This window comes from Chlamydomonas reinhardtii, chromosome 3, assembly GCF_000002595.2.
Source record: "Chlamydomonas reinhardtii strain CC-503 cw92 mt+ chromosome 3, whole genome shotgun sequence".
In the NCBI taxonomy this organism is placed as follows: Eukaryota; Viridiplantae; Chlorophyta; class Chlorophyceae; order Chlamydomonadales; family Chlamydomonadaceae; genus Chlamydomonas; species Chlamydomonas reinhardtii.
Window position 1 is genome coordinate 2,457,957 of NC_057006.1, and position 21,824 is coordinate 2,479,780.

Consider the following 21,824-nt stretch of genomic DNA (forward strand, 5'->3'; position numbering starts at 1 on the left):
CTCGCTGGTAGGCTGCAGCGGCCATGCGTCAAGCCCGGTAGATGCACAGCTGACGCTAGACAAACTGACCTCCCCGTACCTCCCTCATGACCATCGCTTGTAATCGCGCGCTTGTGATATTTGAGCATGTCCAGGCGAAGGCCCTCGGACATGGCGTGGCGCCTCGTGGCGTGCCAAACCCTGAGGACCTGAATGTCCCCCTTCTGTGTAGGGCGATACCCGGTGTCCTTGCATACCTCCTTGTACTCCATTGCACCATTCAGTTGACCTTGCATCGCTCCCGCGCGTGATGAGCTTATTGTTCGCATAAGATTAACGCTGCCACACCCGCTTTTGCGTTATTTCCCCGAAGATTGGAACATAGAGGTACAATTATCCAAATATATTAGTTTGGTTGCTTGCACTCCGGATTTAAGAGAGCGGGCAGCGCCATGGAGGCCTCGCTCCGCGACCGGGCCCTCTGCCTTGTCGCCGGCGCCGCATTAGGATCAGCCGCAACTTATCTTTCCTACTCGTTAGTCACTCGCCGTCCCAGCGCAGCCGCCGGGTTGCCAACAGCTGCGCTCGGCTCAGCGTCCGCTGCTGCTCGGGCCACAGCAACTGTTGCGGACTTTCTGAAAGACGACGTGCTTAAGGAACAATTCACCCGAAACGTCCAGTTCTTTGGAGAAGATGGACAGTCAAGAATTGCAAGTGCCTTCGTGGTAGTCGTAGGCCTAGGAGTAAGTTGGCTATGCTATACTTTTGTCTTCTCGTTAGGAGCCATCTACAGTCGAAGGGGAACTTGAAGGGGTGAAGGTGGGTGGTTTGGGGCTTGCGTTGAACGTGTCAGCAGTCAGCACGGCTTCGTCGTCCCATCCTCCACGCTCGCCCATTACGCATCTTACAGGGAGTGGGCAGTCATGCCGCTCACCTCCTCATGCGCTCAGGTGTGGGCAAGCTGCGTCTCATTGACTTTGATCAGGTGAGATGGGAGGAAGCGCAGCCCCCGTGCGGTCCTTCAGAGGCCCCGCCGTCGGGACTCGTGGTAAGAGGCCTAGTCATGCGGCAGCTGCGTCAGTTGCCTGCATGCCTACGGCCGCGCGTATCTTGCGAGGGCCAGGACGCCGGGTTGTCCGCGGACCGCTGGTTGAAGCTTTTCTTTCAGCGGCACATTGCGTCCGTCAAGTGCCACACACTAGGGCGCTATGCAAAGCACTCCAACATGATGCATGTACATACACCTGCGAGTCCACGAGGATCCTAGTGTCCTGACATCCCGCCCGCGGGCTGCGCTCCATTCGTCCACGCGCCAGGTGACTCTGTCGTCGCTCAACCGGCATGCCGTGGCCACACGGGAGGACGTTGGCACGCCCAAAGCCACCTGCCTGGAGAAACACTTCAAGCAGATTCTGCCAGAGGTAGGACCGGGGTGGGATATTTCGAGGAGAGGGAGGGGAGGGGTAGGTACCGGCAGAGGCGGGGGCCGGATCAACCAGCAGGTCGCCTGCGAAGCCCGCATGCCGGGTTCGCAGCATTCCACGCGGTCTGTACCACATGCGGCCGATGCCTGCAAGGGACGCATCACGTGTCTCCTCTGCCCATCGTGCCTGTCCGCACGGCTCCGCTTACACGCGCCCGCAGAATGGACGCACGGTGTCGAACCTCCCTTCCGTTTTGTGCTGTCCCAACACGCGGTGCCCACGGCCCAGGCGGACCTGGAGGCGGTGGTGGAGATGTACACGGCGGAGCGGGAGGAGGAGCTGCTGGGCGGGCCCGTGCGGCCCGACTACGTCATTGACGCCATCGACAACATCGACACCAAGGTGCGGGACGCACACTGTGGACCAGGGTAGGGGAGTCGGAGAGGGACGCGGGCGTGCTGTTGCAACGGCGGCTTGCTAGGCGACTTGATGGCGGCTGCAGGGCCCCCCGACTGACTGGGCCGCGGCACCACTGCCGGCGCTCTGTGGCCACGTGCAGGTGGCGCTGGTGGCGGCGTGCCACCGGCGTGGGCTGCCGGTGCTGAGTGTGGCGGGCGCGGGAGCCAAGGCCGACCCCACGCGACTCAAGTTCGTGGACGTGTCGGAGTCGTCCGTGGACCCACTGGCGCGAGCACTGCGGCAGAAGTGAGCGGGAGGGCAGGGAGGCGTGCGATAGAGCAGGGTAATGAAGTCCAAGCCCGGACAGGGTGACAGGAACCAACCCCAAAAGGGGGTGTTGCTGTCAGGAAGGCAGGTGTTTCTGGCTATGGCATGTGCCCCACGCGGGCTGGGCTGGTGCAGCCCCTGTCGCTCGGGTGTAACACGCGCTGCCCGCACTGGCGTGCAGGCTCCGCAAGCAGTACGACATCCCGGGCGGCATCCCGGTGCTGCTGAGCACGGAGAAGCCCCGCTGCAAGCTGGTCAGCATGACCGACATGGAGGCAGGCAACCCACTGGACTACCAGGTGCGAGGCAGCAGGAGGAAGAGGGGCGTTGTAATTACCAGCCCAAACTAAGCTGAACCCAATGGGGGGCCCTACTGGGGGAGGGGTCAATGCCCGGTCCCCAAGATTACGTCCCGATTGGGGGCGGGCAATTGGGGTGATGTGGACCGGCGCCTAGCCTTGCGTTTAGGCGGAGGCGGGCGGCAGGCCGAGGGGCGTGTGTCGGCATCCTCCTCCGGATGCCTAAACACGTCGCTGTCGGCACGCTCGCTATTCATGCTGCGTCATCCCGTCTGCAAGCTAACCTTCAGTTCAAGTCAACTTTTGGACACAGCTCTTGTGCACCGGCAGCAACACAGTCAGCACTGGACGCTAACTTCCCCTCCGCTGCCCGCCTCCAGATCGTGCCCAACTTCCGGGTGCGCACCATCCCGGTGCTTGGCACCACGCCCGCATTGTTCGGCATGGCGGCGGCGGGCTACGTGCTGTGCGCGCTGGCGGGCGGGTCTCACGCCATCGAGGGCGAGCCCATCATCCGCCTCAACTGCGTGCAGTATGAGAGGGCGCTGGAGCGGTTGCGGGAGCGCGAGCGCAGCAGGTGGGCACGTAGGGCGTCATCATGAGTGCATGGGCGTGCGGCGGGATGAAGCAGGACGCTGGCCTGGGCCCTGGGGAGGACCAGGAATGCCCGCCTCATATGAAGGCGGCCAATTGAATATGGTAGCAGGCGGCAGCCAGAAAGCAGGCCGTGCTAGCGTCGGGTATGCGGGGAGTGGGATTTGCAATAGCGCAAACACATGCATACCGTCAGTACACGCGGCGACCCCTAGGCCCATGTCGTGCTGTTCTCCGACCGAGAGTGCGAAGTCAGGCAGGCGACATTCAGTAGCGCGTGCATGCTCAAGGGTGTCCAAGATAATGGTTAAGGCCAATCCTCCATGCTCTGTGGGCTGGTTCTGGGTCTGGTTCCTATACGGATTGGAATAAACTACCCACCTGCTGTCTACTTCGCTACCCTTCTCTGTACCAATCCTTGCAACCCCCTCACACTCACAGGTACGGCAGTGACGACGGCGTGGCAGTGGACCTTGATGATATCACCTTCCTGTTGAGAGAGGTGGGACCGGGAGGGGGGCCAGCTACATGAAGGCCGGTGTTTGTATGTGTTTAGTCTTTTCGATTCGGGCTTCTAACTGGAACTTGGAAGGGGAGTTTACGTATGTGCCCGATCCCAACGAGGACAGGAGCATGACGATACATTACGTTTCTGCGGCCGTTTCTTTGTCCTTTGATGTCTTCCCAACAATGGCCCGATGCTTACAACGCATGTCGTGCATTCGTAAACCATGGCCAGGTGTGGCGCGGCTTCAGCGCACGTGCGGCTGACCGCGTTGTGGCGCCGGGCGGCGACAAGGGACTCATGCGAGCGACCGCACACCTGACGTTCACGCGGTAAGGGGCTCAGGGGCACAGGAGGCTCTTGGTAGACTTGCCAACCCCTGGCCCGGGATCTGGCCTGCATAGCGGCGGCTACTGCGGAAGCCGCAACTGCTGAACTGCCGCTTCGGCACGCCTGCAGGTGGGACGCATCCCGGCCCGCCATGGCGGACAACCTGGTGCTGCTGACGGCGGCGGAGGCGGACGCGCACGACGAGCTAGCCGCGGCGCCCGGCGGCGGCGGCGGTGGCGGCGGCGCGCTGGCGGCGCTGCGCGCGACGGAGCCCGACTTCGTGGCGCGGGTGGAGGCCACGTTGGACCGCGTGCGGCGGGAGCTGTTCTATTGAGTCTTGGGAGTGCGGAGCAGCATTCTAAGGGGAGCAAGCGCGGTGTTGCGGGTTCGGTGCTGTCGGCATCGTTCTGCGCGTGGCGCGGTATACGCGCGGCTGTAGCGCTGGCGGCAAGCGCCTGTGGACGCGCTGACGCAGAATGATGTGTCCCTGTGTGGCTATGCTGGAGGCGGGACTAGGAATGCCTTCTAAGGTGCTGGAGCATGCGTGGCTGCCCCTCATGCACAGCACCGTGGAGGTACAATAGTCGAGACAGCGCCACAGCTTTGCAGAATAGGCTGGCTTGGGCGTGGATAAGGCCATGAGGGGCGCTGTAGCAAGTGCGGGAATGTCGTTGTGTCGATATCTAATGTGATATTGTGAGAGTGTGTGAGGTGGGTCAACGTAAACATGTGACACCGGCTGGCTTCTAGGCAGATACATCGCGCAGGGTGGTGGGGTGAGGCTAGGTGAAGTGCGGGAAGCTAGGCTGCTGTGGCTAGGCTGGTTACGTGTTTGTGGACAGACTCCCACGTGGCAAAACTGTACCGCTGTTACGGTATTGCCTGAACCGAAACAAAGAGCGTCGAGCAGCTGCGCCCCAGCACCTCCTCTGGCAGACTGGTACAGCACTTTCGCCAAGTGGCTTGTGACAGGACACTCCGGCATCAGGGAAGCAGGGGAAACAGGGGTCGTATCTTGTTTTCGGGGTGATGTCTAGCTCCAGACAAAAACGGGCCGCCGTCTATTGTCACGGCACATGGCGGTTTGGGGGCTTCTCCATAGGAATTCGGACAAAACCCGCCCCAAAACCGGGCGGACAATGTCTTGCCTCAGACATTAGTCCCCGGGAGGAATGTCTAGGAAACGGCCAAAATGGCCAATTAATGTCTGGAGACATTAAGATAGGAGCCCTGAGGGGAAAGGCCCCTCCCCTGCCTCCCCCTGGCCGGCAGCCGGGCACAGGCGGGTCCTCAACTTGTACGCGGGATCAGCGGTCGCAGCAACAGCTGAGAGACGGACGGAAGCAGAAACTAAAAGCGCCAAATGATTGGGCATGACGAAGGTGGGGGGCGGGCGCGGGGAGGGAAGGGGCGCAACCAGGGGTGGGCGGGCGCGGGGAGTGCGCGAGCCTCAGCGAGCTCGCCACACGCCCGAACCATTTTGTATCACCATGCATTGCACGCCATCGATCTGGTTGCGTGGCGGCGCCACGCCCGAGGCCATATTCCGACCAGGAGCCGCCCGGAAGCGCGCGCAACATCCATGCCGGCAGAACGCGCGGTGTCCCCCTGGCCACGCGTCGCCGGCGGCCCATCCCGTCACGCGGCAGCGGTCTGGGCACACGTCAAGCCATACCCTACAATCTCGCTGCGTAGGAGCTAGCCCCGCGAGCAGCGCCAGTGCGCATTGTAGGAATGCGACTGGTTCGCGAGCTGCCCGCAGGCCCGAGACCGCGCAAGCCTATGCGTCCGCGCTCCTCCTATTTTCGCGAACCATACAGAAGACATAAGGCGATGGCGATTGTGGGGTCCTGTCCGCAAACTGATGAAACTCCAGGAGGGGGTCGGCATTTGCCGTACGAGCCTGGCCCGTTTGAGGCGCGCTGGCCCCCGGAGGAGTCTTATTCCCTCCTGTTGCCTGCCTGACCTTGCAGCCACCTCGGCTTCGGTACTCTCGCTTTACTTCCCAGCTCGAGCTATCGCTCTCGCCTAGCGTTCACGCTGGCGCCCCGCAATCTCGCAACCGCTCTTTTAGCGCGCAGCTCTACTATCCTGTGCAGCCTAGGCTCTCAGGCTATCATCCCAAGGTCTACTCCAGTCGTTCGGTGAGTTCCGGGCTCCTTCCCTTGCCTCCGAGGCGCGGCGGCTGCGCGCGTCTTCCGCTGGGTTCGTGTTGGCTGCAATGGCGGCTTGCTGCGCATCTAGGGCCATTTTTCGTTTCAAGACGGCGCAGTCGGGGCACAGTCGTCACCTGTCGGCGACCGCGCGGCATTCGCTCGCTGTCCACTTTATGCGACCGACTGGTTGACCTTGAGCTTCTTCGCATCCTTTCCGCAGGTCCAACCGCGTCATCATGACAACTTCCGAGGTTCTGAGTCCCCCGCCCCCGAGCCAGGTGGCTAGCCTGGCTCAGCCGCAGTTCAACGTGGAGGCGCTTCAGGCCTTCTCGATGCCCCTGGTGGCCGACGTTGTCAACACTGAAAATGGCGACGTCGCTTCGTTCGCCCGCAGCTCCTGGCACAAGGAGTCGGGCAAGGCGGGGGCGGTGAGTTTTCAGAGTTTGACGATCGCGGAATTCCCCGGTTGTCGGCTGCCTTCGGCCTTGGGCCAGCGCCCCGCGCGCTTGTACTTGTGTGGCACACATTTAGTGGTTTGGGGGACCGGATCCGGTGATCGGCCGAGCGTCTGTCACCAGCCCATCAGGCCCTCGTGGCCTTTGCTAAGCGCCGCTCGCGATCTGGCCTCATTTCCTAACCCAATTCTCTCTGCATGTGCGCGCAGTTCGGCCTGCCGACCATGCTGGATATGAAGGCTGAGGCTCTGGAGCAGGTGCAGCTGGACACCTGGTCGGCGCAGCCTGTGGACCGTGGTCCGGCAGCAGCGGCTCCTGACCCCAAGCTGCTGCGCTCCTGGCAGTACCAGGCTACTGGCAAGCTTGCAACCGCTCAGGTCCTGGTGGACGTCAAGGCTGAGCACATCAAGGCTGGTGAGTTCCTAGGCTCACGTGGGACTGGGGGCAGACCGTAGACGCAGACTGGCTAAGGAGTCTGGCTGCCGTTCCAGGCGAAACGAGGTGCATGTGGGTTTGCCGGACCCCGTTGTGAGTGTGTGATCAGTGAAGTCAGCCATCTACAAATTTGTAAGATTGTCGACTGATTATTGCTGTTTTTTCTCTTCCCACGTAGGTGGCCCCATGGGCATGAAGCAGGAGGCCATTAAGCACATCCTGCGCCACAAGCCGGACGACACCTTCTATGTGGTTGACCTGGCTAACGTGCAGCGCATGTTCAAGGTAATGAATTGATCCTCGCCGTCGCGACTACCAGCGCGCGCGAGCGGGGTGGGTCGGGACCATGGTTGGGTTTCGTTCATGCCTGTGGGTTGGGCTGCGCCGTGCATGCCATGGCGCCTGGTTGCGTAGCGGAGCGCGCGAGAGCGAGCGGCACGGCGAATGAGCATGCGCAATTCCGAATTAACTCGGCCCTGGTGTGCTGTCCTATGTTCGACCTCGCAGGCTAGCCCTGCCTGACTTTTCATTCGCAACCATTAGGCATGTGCCCCCACACATCCCCACCACACCACCACCACCACGCGCCCGGCATCGCGTCATCTACATCCACGCCTGCATCAAGCTGCTCTGCTCGGCCTGGAGTCATCCGGGCCTTGCCATCAGCGCCAAGTGCACGTCAACGCACACGCCTCACCAAGCGCAAGCCTTCTCCTTCATGGGCAAGGTCTTAAGCGGTGGTGGTGGTGGTGGCGGCTGGCACCTGGAGACGGAGCGTGGAGCGTGGAGCGGAGCCCGAAGACCCAGCATCGTTGCAAACAGCACAACCCCTGTTGCTCCTGGTAACCCTCTCGCATACTCACGCGCCATACTAATTGGGCCCGTTGTCTCTCTCTTGTCTTAGCAGCTAGGTGTCTACTGGGCGCCATATGCACCGCATGAGTCTTTGTGCCTTGTGCCGTTCGCGTGTGGCGTGTTGAGCATGCGCCTGCGTGTACGCGTGTTTGTCTGTGCGGTTTTTTTGTGCCAGTCCGAGTGAGTCCTGGGCACGTGACCGCTCACATGGCTCCTGGACCCAGCGCGCGTTAATCGCTGGCGCGCCCCCCTATGGGGCGCGTTGATGCTTCGCGTTGCATGGACTAGGTAGCATTGTGCCTCTGTCTTGTCGTTGTCTCGCGTGTGCACACGCATGAAGCCACGTGGCGACCTCCTGGTCTACAAAATCCATCAGACCAGAGAGCGCGCGCCATCACGGCCAGGAGGGCCCGTGGCTACCTTCGGCGCCTTCTGATTTCCCAACTTGTCCCATCAAGTTGGGATGGAAGGAATTGCCAACTCCAGGTGGTTGCTGACGTTGTGCGTTCCGTTTTCTCCTCTCCCTCAGGCCTGGCGCGCCGCTATGCCCCGCGTGGTCCCCTTCTACGCGGTCAAGTGCAACCCGGAGCCGGGTATCCTGAAGCTGCTGAACGCGCTGGGTGCTGGCTTCGACTGCGCTAGCAAGGGCGAGCTGGACATGATGCTGCGCATGGGCGTCTCGCCCAACCGCATTATCTTTGCTCACCCCTGCAAGCGCGCCTCGGACATCCGCTACGCGCGCGAGCACAACGTGCAGTACACCACGGTGAGTGTGCTGGGGCTGGGGAATGGGCAGTGGGACGGCACTCGCTTCTGGGTCCAAGCATTGTATTTGTGGCAAGGAAAGCTCTTCACTGCAACGCTGACTTGTTACGTTGCCTTGCACCGTTTACCCGCAGTTCGACACCGTGTCGGAGCTGCACAAGATCGCGCAGATGAACCCCGACTTCAAGTGCGTGCTGCGCATCCGCGCCGACGACCCGGACGCCCGCGTGCCTCTGGGCCTGAAGTACGGCGCTGAGGTGTCGGAGGCCGACGTGCTGCTGCGCACGGCGAAGGAGCTGGGCCTGCAGGTGGTGGGCGTCAGCTTCCACGTTGGCAGCGCTTGCCAGAACCTGTCCACCTTCTCGGGCGCCATTGAGAACGCGCGCAAGGTGTTCGACGAGGCCGGCGCCCTGGGCTTCAACATGGAGCTGCTGGATATCGGCGGTGGCTTCACCGGCCACTTCGACGAGATGGGCAACGTGATGTTCGGCGAGATCGCGAACACCATCAACGCCGCTCTGGCCACCAACTTCCCGCCGGAGATGGGCGTGCGCGTCATCGCCGAGCCCGGCCGCTACTTCGCTGAGACCAGCAGCACGCTGCTGACCCCCGTCTACGGCCAGCGCGACCGCGTGGCTGCCGACGGCTCCGTGAAGAAGGACTACTGGCTCACCGACGGCCTGTACGGCTCCTTCAACTGCATTCTGTACGACGGCCAGAACCCTGGCTACAAGGTCGTGCGCTCGCCGCTGATGGCCGACTCGACCGACAGCCGCACCTTCCTGTCGACCCTGTGGGGTCCCACCTGCGACAGCGCTGACTGCGTCTACAAGGACGTGACCCTGCCCGTGCTGCGCAACGGTGACTGGCTGATGTGGAACAACGCCGGCGCCTACACCGTGGCCGGTGCCTGCGACTTCAACGGCATCGAGTTCACCACTGTGAGTTTGCCATCAACCATCGGCTCTTTTGTTCGGTCGGGTGCACGGTGTAAGGGTCATTTGATGATTTATGCTGCTATCATCTGTACCGATATCCAACTGACCTCCAACTTGTCCTTTTGCGCGCAGCCGGGCAAGCTGTACGTGTGGTCCGACAGCGCGGTGGACGCGGCCGAGGAGGGCGCTGACGAGCAGGTCATGAACGCGTGAACGCAACGTGACAGCACTTCGCGATTGCTCTCGTGATATTTGCGCGCGGGATGACCCGCTCTGTCTGCATTTCTGTTTATTGGATGGTTTGTTGTCCGCCCTTGAATGAGGGCCACGATGGGCACGGGGGCGTGGTGTCAGATGTGGTCCGGCCACAGCTTGGGCGTGTGAAAGTCTCAGGTTGGGTTTTGTTCATAGTCGCCGGGCACGCCTGACCGGCCCCGCTGCTAAAATTGCCACAGGACTAGCAAACTGCATTATGAAGTTTTTGGGACGGAATTTGTCACTATACTTGTATTTCTGGCCCCGCGAGATGCACGGGTGTCAGTCGAGGAGGGGCAGACCGCCTCCGCCGGAGAAAGATGTACAGGGTACGCAGGGTGTATGCAGGTTAGACATGCAGATGGACCGGTCGATTTTGGATGAGGAGGATTGCAGCACGGACTGGATGCGATTGGACCTGGAACGTGTAACGAAAGAACGATGATGCATTGGTCCCGTCCAGTGGGGACGTGGATGCTGTCTAGTCAGGATTTTGACCATCAGGATTATCTCTGATCAGACTCAGCCGTCGAATGGCAGCGACTGTATGCGTTCCGGGAGCGCTTGAGCATGATGCTCTGCGGCATGCACGTTCAGCAGGGCACCAACTCACTAGCTCCATGGCACCTGCTCTGCACCCTAGGCGCGTGCCGCCTGCAGCGCCGTTGGCCTACCCTACCCGTAGTCGTGCTCCCATAGGACGCTCAACTGCTCCTGCCGTACCGAACAGGTTACCAGCTGGCAGGCAGAGGTCCAAAAATGCATGTTCGTTACAGTAGCGGTGCAAGCTCAACCGGCTCTGCCGTCGGCACTTCACCCCGGATTCAGCAGTGATGTGCCTCCCTGACTTCATCGTCCCCACCTCCCACAGGCGCGGCCATAGGGATGCCAGTCAGCGAAGTGCGATACACGCGACAGGAGACCGTGCAAAACCACCCCCTGTGACCCCTCAGCTAGTCCTCTCGGCCACGCGTTCCGCGCGACACCTGAAAGCTCGCATGCAGGGACAGCAGAAGCACGCCACCACAAGCTGGGGTAGTGTACGGCCCCATACCGGTGACGTGAGTCGTGCCCTGGGGTCGGCTGCCGCATCCTTGTGCACCAAACAGACTGCCGTACGCCAACGCCGCACCAAAAGGCTATCAGGGGGACCCAAAACCTGTCCCTACCCGGGTTTGAGCCGGGGTCTTCACGGCCACAACGTGATGTACTAACCACTATACGATAGGGACTTCTCGAAAACCGGTATGCACAAGTGGCCAATTAGGCTATACATGAAAAAGTCGGGCAAGGGTCAGAATTGCACTCCTGCCGCGTGCCAAACACCACGCTAACGGACTCCAGCCTCTGCACCGGTGACCCCATTTCGGGCCACTGCCTCTCGCACAGGTACCGCAGTTCAAGCCTGGAAGCCTTATAGCTCACACAGTCACGTATTGTTCTGCATGGGGACTGGGCAAAACATGTTATGACCCCGCCACATCCACATACAGCTCACATGATTTCACACGATCGGTAGCTCGAAGACCTCATCCTCCTCTGCATCCCCGCCCTCCCCGCCTTCTACTGCGTCATGCACTCCTCCCGCACTCTCTGCCACGCTCCCTAGCGGGGCAGCCTCCTGCTCCAACGCCTCCGCCTCCAGTGCGACCGTGCGGGGATTCACCGGCACCAACGCAGCGTTGCCAGCGCTGCTGCGCCTGCCCTCAGCTAGCTGCTGCTGCAGCAGTGTCAGCCGCACCACCAGGCCCTCCACCTCGCGCACGGCCTCGATGCTTGAACGAGCCAAGCCGGTGGCCGAGTCCCGCAGCGCCTGAAGGTTCTCTGGTCGCAGCAGTCGCGGCATGGCGACCCCCAACATGGCCTGCGCAGTGGCCGTGCCAGCAGTAGCAGCTGCAGTGGCCACAGAGCCTTTCGGGGGCCTGGACACAGGCACCGGCTCCTCAGAGAGCTGTAGCGGCGGAGGCTGGGCATCGCCTGCTGGATGTGCTTCGGTTGCAGGGCGAATCGGCAGCGGCGTGGGCATGGCGCCCGTGGCTACAAAAGAAGCGTCCAACGTGCCAGCCTCTGCCGCCCACGAGGACCGCACCTGGGCCTCTGCATTTCCGCCGCTGTGGCCCCCACCCGCAGCCTCGGGGCTACCTGGATACTGCCCAGGCGCTGGCGCTGCATGCGCCCCTGGCTGCAGCGGCGACTGCGTGAGCGAGGTGCTCTGCCTTGCAGCCATGGCGGCGGCAGTTGCTGGGAATAGCCTCTCAAGGTCTGCGTCACCTGGTGCGCCCGCGGCCAAGCGTCCAGACCCGGGCCCAGATTCGAGTGCAGTTGTCGGCTGCGCACACGCCTGAAAAGCAGGTGGAGGTGAAGTGGAAGCATGGGGGCTGCTTAGGTCCTCCAGCATGGGCAACGCGTACAAATGGGCCTCGTCTTCGTCTTCCCCGTCGTCAGGCCTTGGACCCCAGGCTGCCGCCAAGCGGGTAGCAGCGAGCGCACTGGTAGCCGTGTCCTGCTGCGCCGCCAGGTCCACCACCGACGCCATCGCCACCATGTCGGCAGCAGAGCCGCTCGTGCCGGTGGCAGCAGCCGCTGCGTGCGCCTGAGACGTCGCTTGCCGTGCCGGGCTTGGCGGCAAGTGCGCCTGACCACCAATGACCTCTGGCGGGCGCAGCGAGCCGCCTTGATCCGTCGTGCCGCCCAACACGTCATCAGGTGCCTCACCCCCAGCCTCGGCCGGCGAGGTGTAAAGCTCCAGGAACAGGGGCTCCTCCAGAGAAATGTTGAGCGGGTTCAAGGCCGCAGCCGGTGTCCCCAGCGCCCCAGTTACAGCTGGTACTGCCCTCTGCAGGTCCAGGCCGCCGCGTGGCTGTAGCTGTGTTGACGCGGCCGTGTCAGCTACGTCCGTGATGGCGGCGACTCGTGCCGCCGCGGCAGCGGCTGCTGCGCTTAGGGAGCCCCAGCCTCCTGGCTGGGTTGCTGCGGTCGTTGGCGCTGGCGGGTTGATTGTGAGGTGGCTGGTCTCGGGCGCAAAGATCGTCACCACAGAGGGCGACGTGGGCTGTGTGTATGACCGGGGAGGCGTGAATCCTGCCAACCCTGCCAACCCGCCTCCGAATCCCCCCGGGCCTCCACCGCCGCCTGTTGTTAGCGTTGCAGGAAGCGCCGTTGGCCCGGCAGGAGCGGGGTAGCGTGGCTCACGTGGCTCAGATCTGAGCTCGTACGCCAGCGGCTGTACTCGCTGCTGCTGTTGCGCCGCTGCCGCCTCCGCTGATTCGTTCTGCCAGCCGCCAGCCGCCGCTGCCCCGCTTACTGTACCCCGCAGCTGGGCCCCAAGGCTTTGCAGCCGTGACACTGAAGCCTGCAGTGTAGGTGACGGGTGGCGTGGTTGTGCCGCTGCCGGGTGGAGGGACGGGTGCAAGCCCACGGCCCCAGCTAGTCCCAGGGCGGCTCCAGTAGGCAGCGGGGCCGCGGTGGAGCCGGGCAGGAGGGGCGAGGCCGAGGTGCTGGGGGGTGATACGGCACCCTGCTGCAGCACTGATGGTCGGGCAGAAGCTATGGGGACGACGGGCCTGAAGTCAATGACGCGTGGCATGCCAAGCTCGGTCCGCGCCTGCACCGGCTGTTCCAGCTGTGGTGCCAGCGGCAGCGACAGCAGCCCCGCCACGCCCGCAGCAGCGCGGTATGGCGGCAAATGCGCTATGCCTGCTGGCGCCCGGCCCAGGGAGCGACCACTACCCGCCACTGGTGCTGCCGGTGCCCAGGCCAGGGCTGGGTAGCGCTCGGGCGACTCCCGCTGACGCGCGGAGAGCAGCTGCTGCTGTAGCGGCAGCGGCCAGTAGCTCTGCGACTGATGCCCCGCCCCCAGCCTTGCTGGCGGTCCCGCACCCGGAGGAGCTGTCTGCGCGTACCCCTGCGTGTACTGTTGCAGGTGCTGCTCGCGCCGCAGCACCTGTTGCTGGTTGTGGTGGTGCAAGTGCACGTGAATGGGCCGGCCGGTGCTGTCGTAACCTGCCTCTGCCCATGCTGTTTCAGCTGCGTCGCTGTGGGCACTGGTGCCGCCGTCGCGGTCCTGTGGCGAGCGGCGCCTAGCAAGGCCGCTACCACTCCCCCCGCTGCCCCCGCCGCGCCATTGGAACGGCGGCTCACCGGGCAGTAGCAGCGAGCCGGTCCTGTTGACAAGATCCTGCAGCGCCCCCGTTGTGCCGGACCGGCCGCTGTCTCGCCGCGTCCCTCTTCCACAGCGCCGGTCTCCGTCGCCGCCACCGGATGCGTAGCCACGGCCGCCGCCGCTGTGCACGAGGCGGCCGTACTCATCATACTCTTCGTACATGCCATCCGTGTCGTTCTCGTCTGCACGGTCGTAGTGTTCGTCGTCTGTGCCGCGACGTCCCTGGCGGGCGCGACTGCTGCCTTGTGCGCGCTGCCGCCAGCTGCCACCAGCGATGCCGCCCAGCCTTTTGCTGTCTGGATCGCCCGCTGCCCCGCTGCCACGGCCGGCGGCTGCAGCGCCGCCGCTGCCGCCCCCGCTGCCCGCCGCGCCGCCACCTGAGATGGCAAAGCGCACACGCGGCGCGCCAGCGACGCCAGGACTGCCGCCAGCTTCTGCCTCCGAGCCCCACGCTGGACGCGGCGGCGCGCCGCCACTTGACGACGGCTCGGATGCGGCCGGTGTCTTCTTGCCAACCGGCGGCGTCGAGGCAGACCCACCCACCGCGGCACTACCAATTGTGCCAGCTTCGCCGCCGCCGCGACTCCCTGTGCCTCCGCCACCTATGCCGCCTGCGGCTGCCGGCCCGGCACCGCCGCCACTGGTCTGCGCGCCGCGCCGTGCCGGAATGGGTGGCACACTCCATTGGTTGTTGATCTGGGCGAGGCTGTAGCTCATGCTGCTGCCAAGGCCTATGGATGAGTTGGTGTGCCGCATGCCGGGGTGGATGCCGCCACCGTCGCGGCCGACCGAGGCGCGGCTGTCCGAGTGCCGCAGCGCACGGGCGTCCAGGCCGCTGGTGGTGCGGCTGATGGACTCCCGAGTCGCTTCCACCTGCACACAACGGCATGTGAGCAACTCGCGAAATCCATTGCCGTTTCAGCACATCAAAGCAGGCAGAGCCGGCGCTTCCCTACTAACCACCAGTTTCGTATACCGTATGCGCAACGCGCGACCCACCTGTTGGATGAGCTCGCGCAGGGCGCCTGTCGCTTCGGGCCCCAGGATCCCTGCAGTGCTGCCGCCTGCACCCGCGGGCCCTGAATCTTCGCCAGTCAGGCTCAGCTGCCCGGCCGCTGCGGGGCGGCCCGGCATCGCATCTGCGCCGCCTGGAATGGCTGACATGGAGCCGGGCCGGGTGGGCGGCTGCGAGGGGTGGGGGCTAGCCGAGCTGCTGGGCAGCGTGCCACCACCCGCAGCCTGCAGGTGGAGCGGGCACCGGGTGGGCATTAGTACGTCCTGAGGAGCACGCCGTACCCTGCCACATTGCACGCAGGCACGCGCTGTGCATGTAGGCACGTGGCCTTCTCCCAAAAGCGGCAAGCCCAAGCCACGCGTCCCGGCGCCACCACCCACCTGGCGCTGAAGCGCCAACACCAGCTCCTCCAGCCTGTTCACAGCGCCCTGCAGCGCCAACGGCCCCGCAGTCGCTCCGCCCGCCAGGCCTTGCGGCAGCACCAGGCCAGCACCGCCGCCCCCGCCGCCGCCGACTGCGCCGGCGCTGGTGCCTCCGGCTGCCATGGCTGCTGCCGCCGCCAGCAGTTCGCCGGCGGCAGTGCCTGCGGCGGGCCCACTGCCCAGCAGCGCTGGTGCGGCGGTCATAAGGTAGGCCTGAAGGCCTGCCTGTGCACCTGTGGCAAAGCAAAGAAGCAATACAATTACAGAGGCGTTGGTAAAGCCAGGCTAAGGCCGGGGTGCAGCCAGAGGTGTTGGTATAGCCAGGCTCAGGTGGGGTTGCGGCGTCGGCTTGCAGGGAACACGGCTGATTGCGTGAAGCGAAAGGCCTTCCTTAAGCGGATCAGCGCCACCGAATGGCACTTGCAGCTGGGTACAGACACAGAAGGACAGCGTCAGCCCTAACCACTCACTCGCTGCTTGTTGCACAAGCATTTGCAGCTGCTGAGCTGCTGCCGCTGCGGAAAGCGGGTCTGTCGCAGCCGTCATGCTGGGAAAGGCCGGTGTAGGTGACACTGGGTGTTGCCCCTGCTGATGTGGCTGTGTGTTCCAGCGCCGCCGCGGCCGCTTGCCGGGGCGCTGAGCAAGAGACGCCTGCAGTGCGCGTGCCTGCGTGCCGACATGTTGCATGCACATCCGGTAAACTACGCGGTACGTGTGGGCACTTTTGCGTAGTATGCAAACCTTGGCTACGGTCTCCTGCTTTGCCGTCACAAAGTAGACCTGCCCCACAAGTGCATATCGCTGCTTGTGTTCTTGATCACGTGCGCATCCTACCCACCTGCTCAACCACGGACTGCAGCTGGTCCTGCAGCGCGCCCGCCGCCGCCGCCGCGGCCGACCGACCGCCTCCACCGCCGTCATCGCCTCCATAAGTGCTGTGGCCGTCGCCACCCAGCCCGCCGCTGCTGCTCCAAGTCGGGCTGCTGAGCTGCCCAGCGTCTCCGACGCCGGGTGCTCCCACAAGCCGCACCCGCGCCGTCACACGCACTGGCTGCTGCCCTTCCCCGCCGCCCTCCACCACCGAGCTGTGCACCGCCCCAGCTTGACTGCCGTCCCCTGCCGCCGTCGTTGCCGCAGCCATCGCAGCCATAGCCGCTGCAGCGGCGGCCTCCACCATGCCCCTAGGCGTTCTTGGCGTTGGCGTGGCGGCAGTGATGGGCGGGTGGCGGGCGGCGTTATTAACGTCAGCTCTGCGCTTGCCCGGGGATGGCGATGCCGTAATCACCATTGCCGTACGGTGGCCAGGAGAGCTCTCTGTGTGGACGTTAACAACGTATTGGTGTGAGGGGCTGCCTGGCTGCACGTCTGGGTCGGACTCAGGTGGAGGCGGAGGTGGCGGCGGCGACGGCGGCGGCGGCGACGGCGGCGGCGGCTCCTTTGCAAAGACCTGCACGCCGAAGTGCTCGGCGGGCGCACTGGGGCGGACGAAGCGCGAGCTGGCCTTGGGCGGTCGGTACCTGTTGCATTTGCATACAGCAACAACAGCATGCAAGGCTGTGAAAGTGGTGCTGCCGTGCAATGCTGGAAACCTTTTTGATCCGTGCAAGTCAGTGCCCCACGGGCCCTAACTACGGTGTAAAATCAGGTACGGCCCTGCTCACCCAAAAGGCCATCCCAAGCTGACGCGTGTGTCGTCCCGCCGCTGGTAGCGCCGCGGCGGGGAGGACGCAGAGACCGGTCCACAGCAGTCGGCTGCGGGAGCGTTGCGCCTTCTATTGCCGTCGCCGGCAGAGGATGCCACTCCCGCCACTGCACGCATCTCGGCCGTAGCCGCGGCAGCGCCGGCACGGCCCACAGCCGTCCAGCCCTGCCTAGCACTGGCAGACGTAGGCGGCCCGGAACCGCCCCAGCCGCCACCGCCACCGTTGAACGACATGCGGGGAGGCTTGACTGCTGCAGTTGCAGCCAAACCAGCATGTAATGCGCCCTCTCCAGACTGAGCCGCACGCGCCGCGTCACTCCTGACCGCCGCACTGGACTTGACTCCAGCAGGCGGCATGCGCGAGGGGTCTGGCCGTTGCACCTGCCGCTCAGCGCCAGCCGCGGCTGCAGCACCGCCGCCACCACCACCGCCGCCGCCGCCACTGCCGCTTCCGTCGGCGCCCTCGTAGAAGCCTCCTGGCGAGCGTGAACGGAGTGGAGGCGACGGACCGCGGGACGGGCAGCGCCAAGGCGGCTGCACCAGCGGCAGCGCCTGCTGGCGTGGCTGCGAGCACGGCCTAGCACTGCGGGCACCCGGCCCGGGGTCAGCGCCGGCGTCATCCATTGCTGCGTAGCTTAAACCTGGTGGCAGCCGCTGGCGGGGAGGGGGCGCCACCGCCCGCTCCCGGCCAGCGTCCAGTGGGAAGCGCGGGCTCTTGCTGGGGAGCAGCGTAGGGAGGTCTGTGGGGCGCGCGAGGCACGAGCAGCCTGCATCATGCATGGCAAGTGTGTTGAGGGCATCTCGACATGAATAACAGGGCATGCATGGCAGCAAGCTGACCTGGCAGCCGCAGGCTTTACTCTCCTAACAATTAAGTGAACACAAATAGACCCACCTGCGGCGTAGTCGTCGGGCAGGCTGTCGTACTGCCCTCCGCCGTACGCCCTCGCGTAGCCACCGCCAGCCCCGTAGCCAGCGGCATAGCTACCGCCTGCACGACTCATGTACCAGTCATGGTCAGCTTCCTGAGTTGTACCTGCCGGCGGTTGCGGTGCTCCACTCCACGAGCCATCCACCGCCGGCGGCCGGGGCGCCGGCAAGTGTGCTCCATACGGCCGCGGCATGCCGGAGGTCGCCGGAGGCGGAGCCGCAGCTGCAGGTCTATCATGGCCGTAGCTTTGCAGGCGAGCGTCCTGCGGGCCCCCCGCATCACTCAAAGAAGACCGTCGAAAGCTGGCGCTGCCGTCAGAGGCGCCGCCGCCATGGCGCCCTGCAGTTGAGGCCGGCCTCGACGCGTGCCCGCCCTGACTGCTGAAGGGTATCGCCCAGGCGACCGCCGTGCCTGATGTCGCGACAGCGCCAGTGAAGTCTGACAGATGCTGCGCCTCCGCTGCGCCCTCGGGGCTTCCAGGCCCCTGCTGCTGAGGCGACCCCGCGTACATGCGAGGCTGTTGGTCTTCTTCTCCCTCTGCTTCCTCCTCGTACGGCTGCTGTAGCTGGCGCGATGGCGCCGCACCGTAAGCTGCCGTGGGACCACGGACCAAACCCTCTTCCTCCAGCGCAAGCTCTCCTCCTTCCGATCCAAACCCCGCCGCTCCTTGCTGCGTGGAGTCCAGCGGCTCGCTGTTGTCACCCTCTGCCTCCTCCAGCCCCTCTTCTGCGCCCTCCGCCTCTTCGACATGCCGTTCCCGGTAATCTGCATCGCCTGCATGCGGCTGAGCGACTGCAATTGCCCACGCCCCCTCTCCGCCGCCCATTCCGCTGCTGCTTGCCACTGCGATAGGGCCGCCGTCAGCCATGGGCATCCAGCCACCGATGCTCGCCACTGCTACATCCGCCGTGTCACCGGCGCCGGTGCTGTCGCCCTGGCGGTCCTGCCTTCGTGGCAGCAAGGGCCAGGGTGCCGCGGCGGCGCTGCCGTCGCTGCTGCGCTGCCGGCTGCCCATGGACCGGAGAGATTCTGACGGCACGGGGTTCTGGCGGGAGTGGTCGTTGTTGGTTGGGGCACTTCGCTGCCAAGCCTCTGAAGCGCTGGCGACAGATGTCCTACGCCCTGCCTGCTGCAGGCGCTGCACGCCCTCAGCGCCACCGCGCCCTGCGTCTTTGCCGTGAATGGAGGCTTGTCGGCTCACTGGCCGCGACGCATGCTGCATCAATGGTTGGTCATGCTGCTGCTGCTGCCGCTGCTGCGCCGCCGGAGCCTGCGGCTGGTCCCTCGCCGGGTGCTGCGGCGGCATCAGGTCCGTGCCGCTGCTGTGGCGGCTGTTTGGCTCCGCCAAGCGCGCTGGCTGCGCCTGCCCCTGCGGCGGCGAGCCGCTGCGCGGCCGCGGCCCCGCCCCACGCTCTGGTCCAGGGCCAGCCATGCTAGGGGCGGCGGTGGCGGGAGCGGCAGCCAGAGAGCCGCGGGCCGAGATAGTCAGTTCCGCGCCCGGCAGCTGCGCCACAGCGCTGAGGGCGGCCTGCACTGCAGACCGGACCTGTGGGATCTTGTCGTGCCGCAGCGCCTCAAGCGACTGCAAGCAGCAGGGCGGCGGGGCAGGCTCAGCCAAGCACGCGGGAGAGCCAGACAATGCTGGAAACTGCTAGCAAGAAAGAAATTCTGTTGCCTTCAGCCCTAAACCGGACCGTTCGTTGCAGTAGCCAGCACTGACCTGGGTCAAGAACTCACGGCGGTTGGGCCCAGCCATCCACTCAGCTCCCCCGCCGCGGCCTGAAGCGCCCAGCTCCGCCAGGGCAGTGACCAAATTAGCCGCCTCGCGCCGCACCTGCGGAAAATAAACACAGCCAGGTTTAACAGGATAGTCAAGGGATCAGTATCTGCGTGCTCATGCTAAGGTAGTGTGCCAGCGTGCACCCAACCCAGACGGCATGCCACCTGTGGGTCCTCTCTTTATACGGTATGCCTAAATTGCCTACCCGCACTTCCGCAGGTCCCGCAGGTCAGGCAGCCAGAGCCGCGCCGTCCACTCACCAGCCAGTCCTCAGCATTGTCCAGCCCGGCAGTGGCTGCCAGCGCCAGTCGCTTGGCTCCGTCCGCGCCAAGCTCCTCCCCGAGTGCCTGCGCAGCGCAGCACACCAGAAACCCTCCGTTCCCTCGCCGTTCCAGAACCAGATGCCGTCAACCACCTGCCCACTACTGGCCGCTGCTATACGAAGGTGGCCCCACCCAATGCACACAGGGAACAAATGACCACCAACTACACAAGCGCGCTGACACGCCCTCGCACGGCCGAGCCCCGCACCTGCACGCAGCTGACCAGCATCTGCAACACCGCCGAGGAGCGCTGCGGTGCGGTCGCGGCGGAACCCATCAGCGTGAACGCCCACCCCATCAGCCGCTCCAACACGGCCACGACGGGCGAAGACAGCCAAGATGAGGCCTGTGACGCACTGACGCTGCCAGTTCCAGCCATCACCGGACGACCGGGCTGGAGCGCCCTGCCCAGTGACTGCACCAGCGGCACCAACACGGCGCCTGCCGCCGCCATGGATTCGCGCTCCGGGCTCCTGTGCGTGATCCCATATCAGCATAAGAGCATAAGGACTGCAGATGCAAATCATGTAATGGACTGTCAGGCTCCCGGCAGCCGGTGGCACTAAACGGGCCCCGTAATGTACTGCACGCGCTGCTCCATGTGCCCGCGGTGCTCACCTGCAGGCCACCCGCAGCAGCGGCAGCAAAACGTGGTTGAGCGCCCACGCTGGGTCCACATGACAAGGGGAAGCATCCGCTGCCACCGGCCCCTTGCTCGCCGCGTACGCCGCCGCGTAGCTGCCTCCGCCGCGTGCGTCCAGCTGCGGGCGTGTGTCTGAGACTGCCCAGTCCTGCCCGCCGCCTGCGCTGGCGCCGTCTAGTGCCGCCGCCAGCACTTGGCCAATGCGGCACCCGAGCGTTTGCAGCTCGTCCAGGTTAGTGGAATGCCGCTGGTTCTGAGGGGGTTTGTGGCGATGTCGGGGAGGATGCAGGCATGCGTTATCGGCCATGCCGGCAACGCTACGTCCTACGCGGTGCGCGCGGTCCGGTCGGCGCAGCTCACAGGCGGCCTGCCTTAAGGTCCTCAACTCTGTCGCGCATCGAACCGGCTCATGAGTAACATAACCCACCTGAAGGTAAGCTACGAGGCTGGGGATGGCTTGTGGCAGTGCCCGCACAGGATTGAGCGAAGACTGCGTCGCCAGCATGTAGGACAGCAGCACGATGCGGCTGTTTGCAGCGGCACGTGTGCATTTATCAAGGCCTGTAGGGGGAGCGCATGCCGTATCGTGCTTGTTCGCCCAGGTGCCATATGCTCAGTCACCAAGTTGTGATTGTCTGGACCCCGTCCGTGTACGTGTGTGCGCGAACGCCACTTGCCCTGCCTGCGTCACGCCTTGCAGCCTCCACACCCGTCTCCCCTGTCCTGCCCATCCCCACCTGACAACAGCTCCTTCACACAGCTCCCCGCCTGTTGAGCTCCCAGCAGCTTGTCGATGAAGAGCTTCGCCGCATAGACGCCCTGGCTCGCCAAGTTGGCGTCGTTGAGCGACAGCAGGGCCGGGCGCAACCCTACGCTAACGTCCATGACTGCACTTAGACTGTTGATATTAGCTTGTGACCCAGCATCTTTTTTCAAACTACGCGTGAAATGTTGCCAAGGAAAGCGCCGTTGACTGGGCTGTCGCTGGGGCTGTCGGAGGGCCACAGTGGCCGTCCATTTCGTAGTAGGTCAATATTTCCGCTTGGTGTATCATTGCTTTCCACAATTCAGCAAGGGCGGAGAATGCGACAGATGAGCCGCTGGAACCAATCAGCATTACCATCTGGCGG

At 64.3% G+C, this 21,824-nt stretch overlaps 3 protein-coding genes across 9 annotated transcripts; 2 read left to right on the forward strand and 1 right to left on the reverse strand.

Annotated features, from left to right (window-relative positions):
• Positions 1-94: 94 nt before the first annotated feature.
• Positions 95-4,742, forward strand: CHLRE_03g159400v5 (uncharacterized protein). 2 transcript variants are annotated; one of them, XM_043060668.1, is made up of 10 exons: positions 95-722; positions 890-964; positions 1,296-1,400; positions 1,692-1,805; positions 1,963-2,108; positions 2,311-2,428; positions 2,809-3,005; positions 3,464-3,524; positions 3,762-3,859; positions 3,987-4,742. In XM_043060668.1, the coding sequence occupies exons 1-10, from the start codon at positions 432-434 to the stop codon at positions 4,189-4,191; spliced, it is 1,410 nt and encodes a 469-aa protein (XP_042925797.1). In that variant the 5' UTR covers positions 95-431; the 3' UTR covers positions 4,192-4,742. The 2 variants fall into 2 exon arrangements, with proteins under 2 accessions (XP_042925797.1, XP_001697503.2); XM_001697451.2 differs by having other exon boundaries at positions 347-722.
• Positions 4,743-5,823: 1,081 nt separating this feature from the next.
• CHLRE_03g159500v5 (uncharacterized protein) lies at positions 5,824-10,159 on the forward strand. 5 transcript variants are annotated; one of them, XM_043060669.1, is made up of 10 exons: positions 5,824-6,001; positions 6,234-6,441; positions 6,678-6,882; positions 7,082-7,188; positions 7,318-7,343; positions 7,411-7,789; positions 8,051-8,185; positions 8,288-8,524; positions 8,658-9,464; positions 9,594-10,159. In XM_043060669.1, the coding sequence occupies exons 2-10, from the start codon at positions 6,250-6,252 to the stop codon at positions 9,672-9,674; spliced, it is 2,169 nt and encodes a 722-aa protein (XP_042925800.1). In that variant the 5' UTR covers positions 5,824-6,001; positions 6,234-6,249; the 3' UTR covers positions 9,675-10,159. The 5 variants fall into 5 exon arrangements, with proteins under 5 accessions (XP_042925800.1, XP_001697502.1, XP_042925799.1 ...); XM_001697450.2 differs by lacking the exons at positions 7,318-7,343; positions 7,411-7,789; positions 8,051-8,185; XM_043060670.1 differs by lacking the exons at positions 7,318-7,343; positions 8,288-8,524; positions 8,658-9,464; positions 9,594-10,159 and having other exon boundaries at positions 7,411-8,186.
• Positions 10,160-10,474: 315 nt separating this feature from the next.
• Positions 10,475-21,734, reverse strand: CHLRE_03g159550v5 (uncharacterized protein). 2 transcript variants are annotated; one of them, XM_043060674.1, is made up of 13 exons: positions 21,432-21,734; positions 21,122-21,255; positions 20,670-20,947; positions 20,260-20,524; positions 19,989-20,075; positions 19,669-19,782; positions 17,913-19,530; positions 16,977-17,757; positions 16,154-16,832; positions 15,786-15,981; positions 15,274-15,548; positions 14,878-15,117; positions 10,475-14,751 (listed from the first exon to the last, which is right to left on the reverse strand). In XM_043060674.1, exons 1-13 carry the CDS (start codon positions 21,577-21,579, stop codon positions 11,221-11,223), a joined length of 8,346 nt encoding a protein of 2,781 aa, XP_042925803.1. In that variant the 5' UTR covers positions 21,580-21,734; the 3' UTR covers positions 10,475-11,220. The 2 variants fall into 2 exon arrangements, with proteins under 2 accessions (XP_042925803.1, XP_042925802.1); XM_043060673.1 differs by having other exon boundaries at positions 16,977-17,784.
• Between the last annotated feature and the right edge of the window lie 90 nt (positions 21,735-21,824).

Excerpts from the sequence above, each read along its gene's own strand:
- CHLRE_03g159550v5 (XM_043060673.1), bottom strand. The coding sequence starts at position 21,579 with ATGGACGTTAGCGTAGGGTTGCGCCCGGCCCTGCTGTCGCTCAACGAC. Across the intron at positions 20,076-20,259 it reads TGCTGGTCAGCTGCGTGCAG|GCACTCGGGGAGGAGCTTGG; the intron begins GTGCGGGGCTCG and ends TGCGCTGCGCAG. Across the intron at positions 17,785-17,912 it reads GCCCGACGACTACGCCGCAG|GCTGCTCGTGCCTCGCGCGC; the intron begins GTGGGTCTATTT and ends TGCATGATGCAG.
- CHLRE_03g159500v5 (XM_043060669.1), top strand. The coding sequence starts at position 6,250 with ATGACAACTTCCGAGGTTCTGAGTCCCCCGCCCCCGAGCCAGGTGGCT. Across the intron at positions 6,442-6,677 it reads AGTCGGGCAAGGCGGGGGCG|TTCGGCCTGCCGACCATGCT; the intron begins GTGAGTTTTCAG and ends ATGTGCGCGCAG. Across the intron at positions 7,344-7,410 it reads GCGCGAGAGCGAGCGGCACG|GCTAGCCCTGCCTGACTTTT; the intron begins GCGAATGAGCAT and ends TCGACCTCGCAG.
- CHLRE_03g159400v5 (XM_043060668.1), top strand. The coding sequence starts at position 432 with ATGGAGGCCTCGCTCCGCGACCGGGCCCTCTGCCTTGTCGCCGGCGCC. Across the intron at positions 965-1,295 it reads GTCTCATTGACTTTGATCAG|GTGACTCTGTCGTCGCTCAA; the intron begins GTGAGATGGGAG and ends TCCACGCGCCAG. Across the intron at positions 3,006-3,463 it reads CGGGAGCGCGAGCGCAGCAG|GTACGGCAGTGACGACGGCG; the intron begins GTGGGCACGTAG and ends TCACACTCACAG.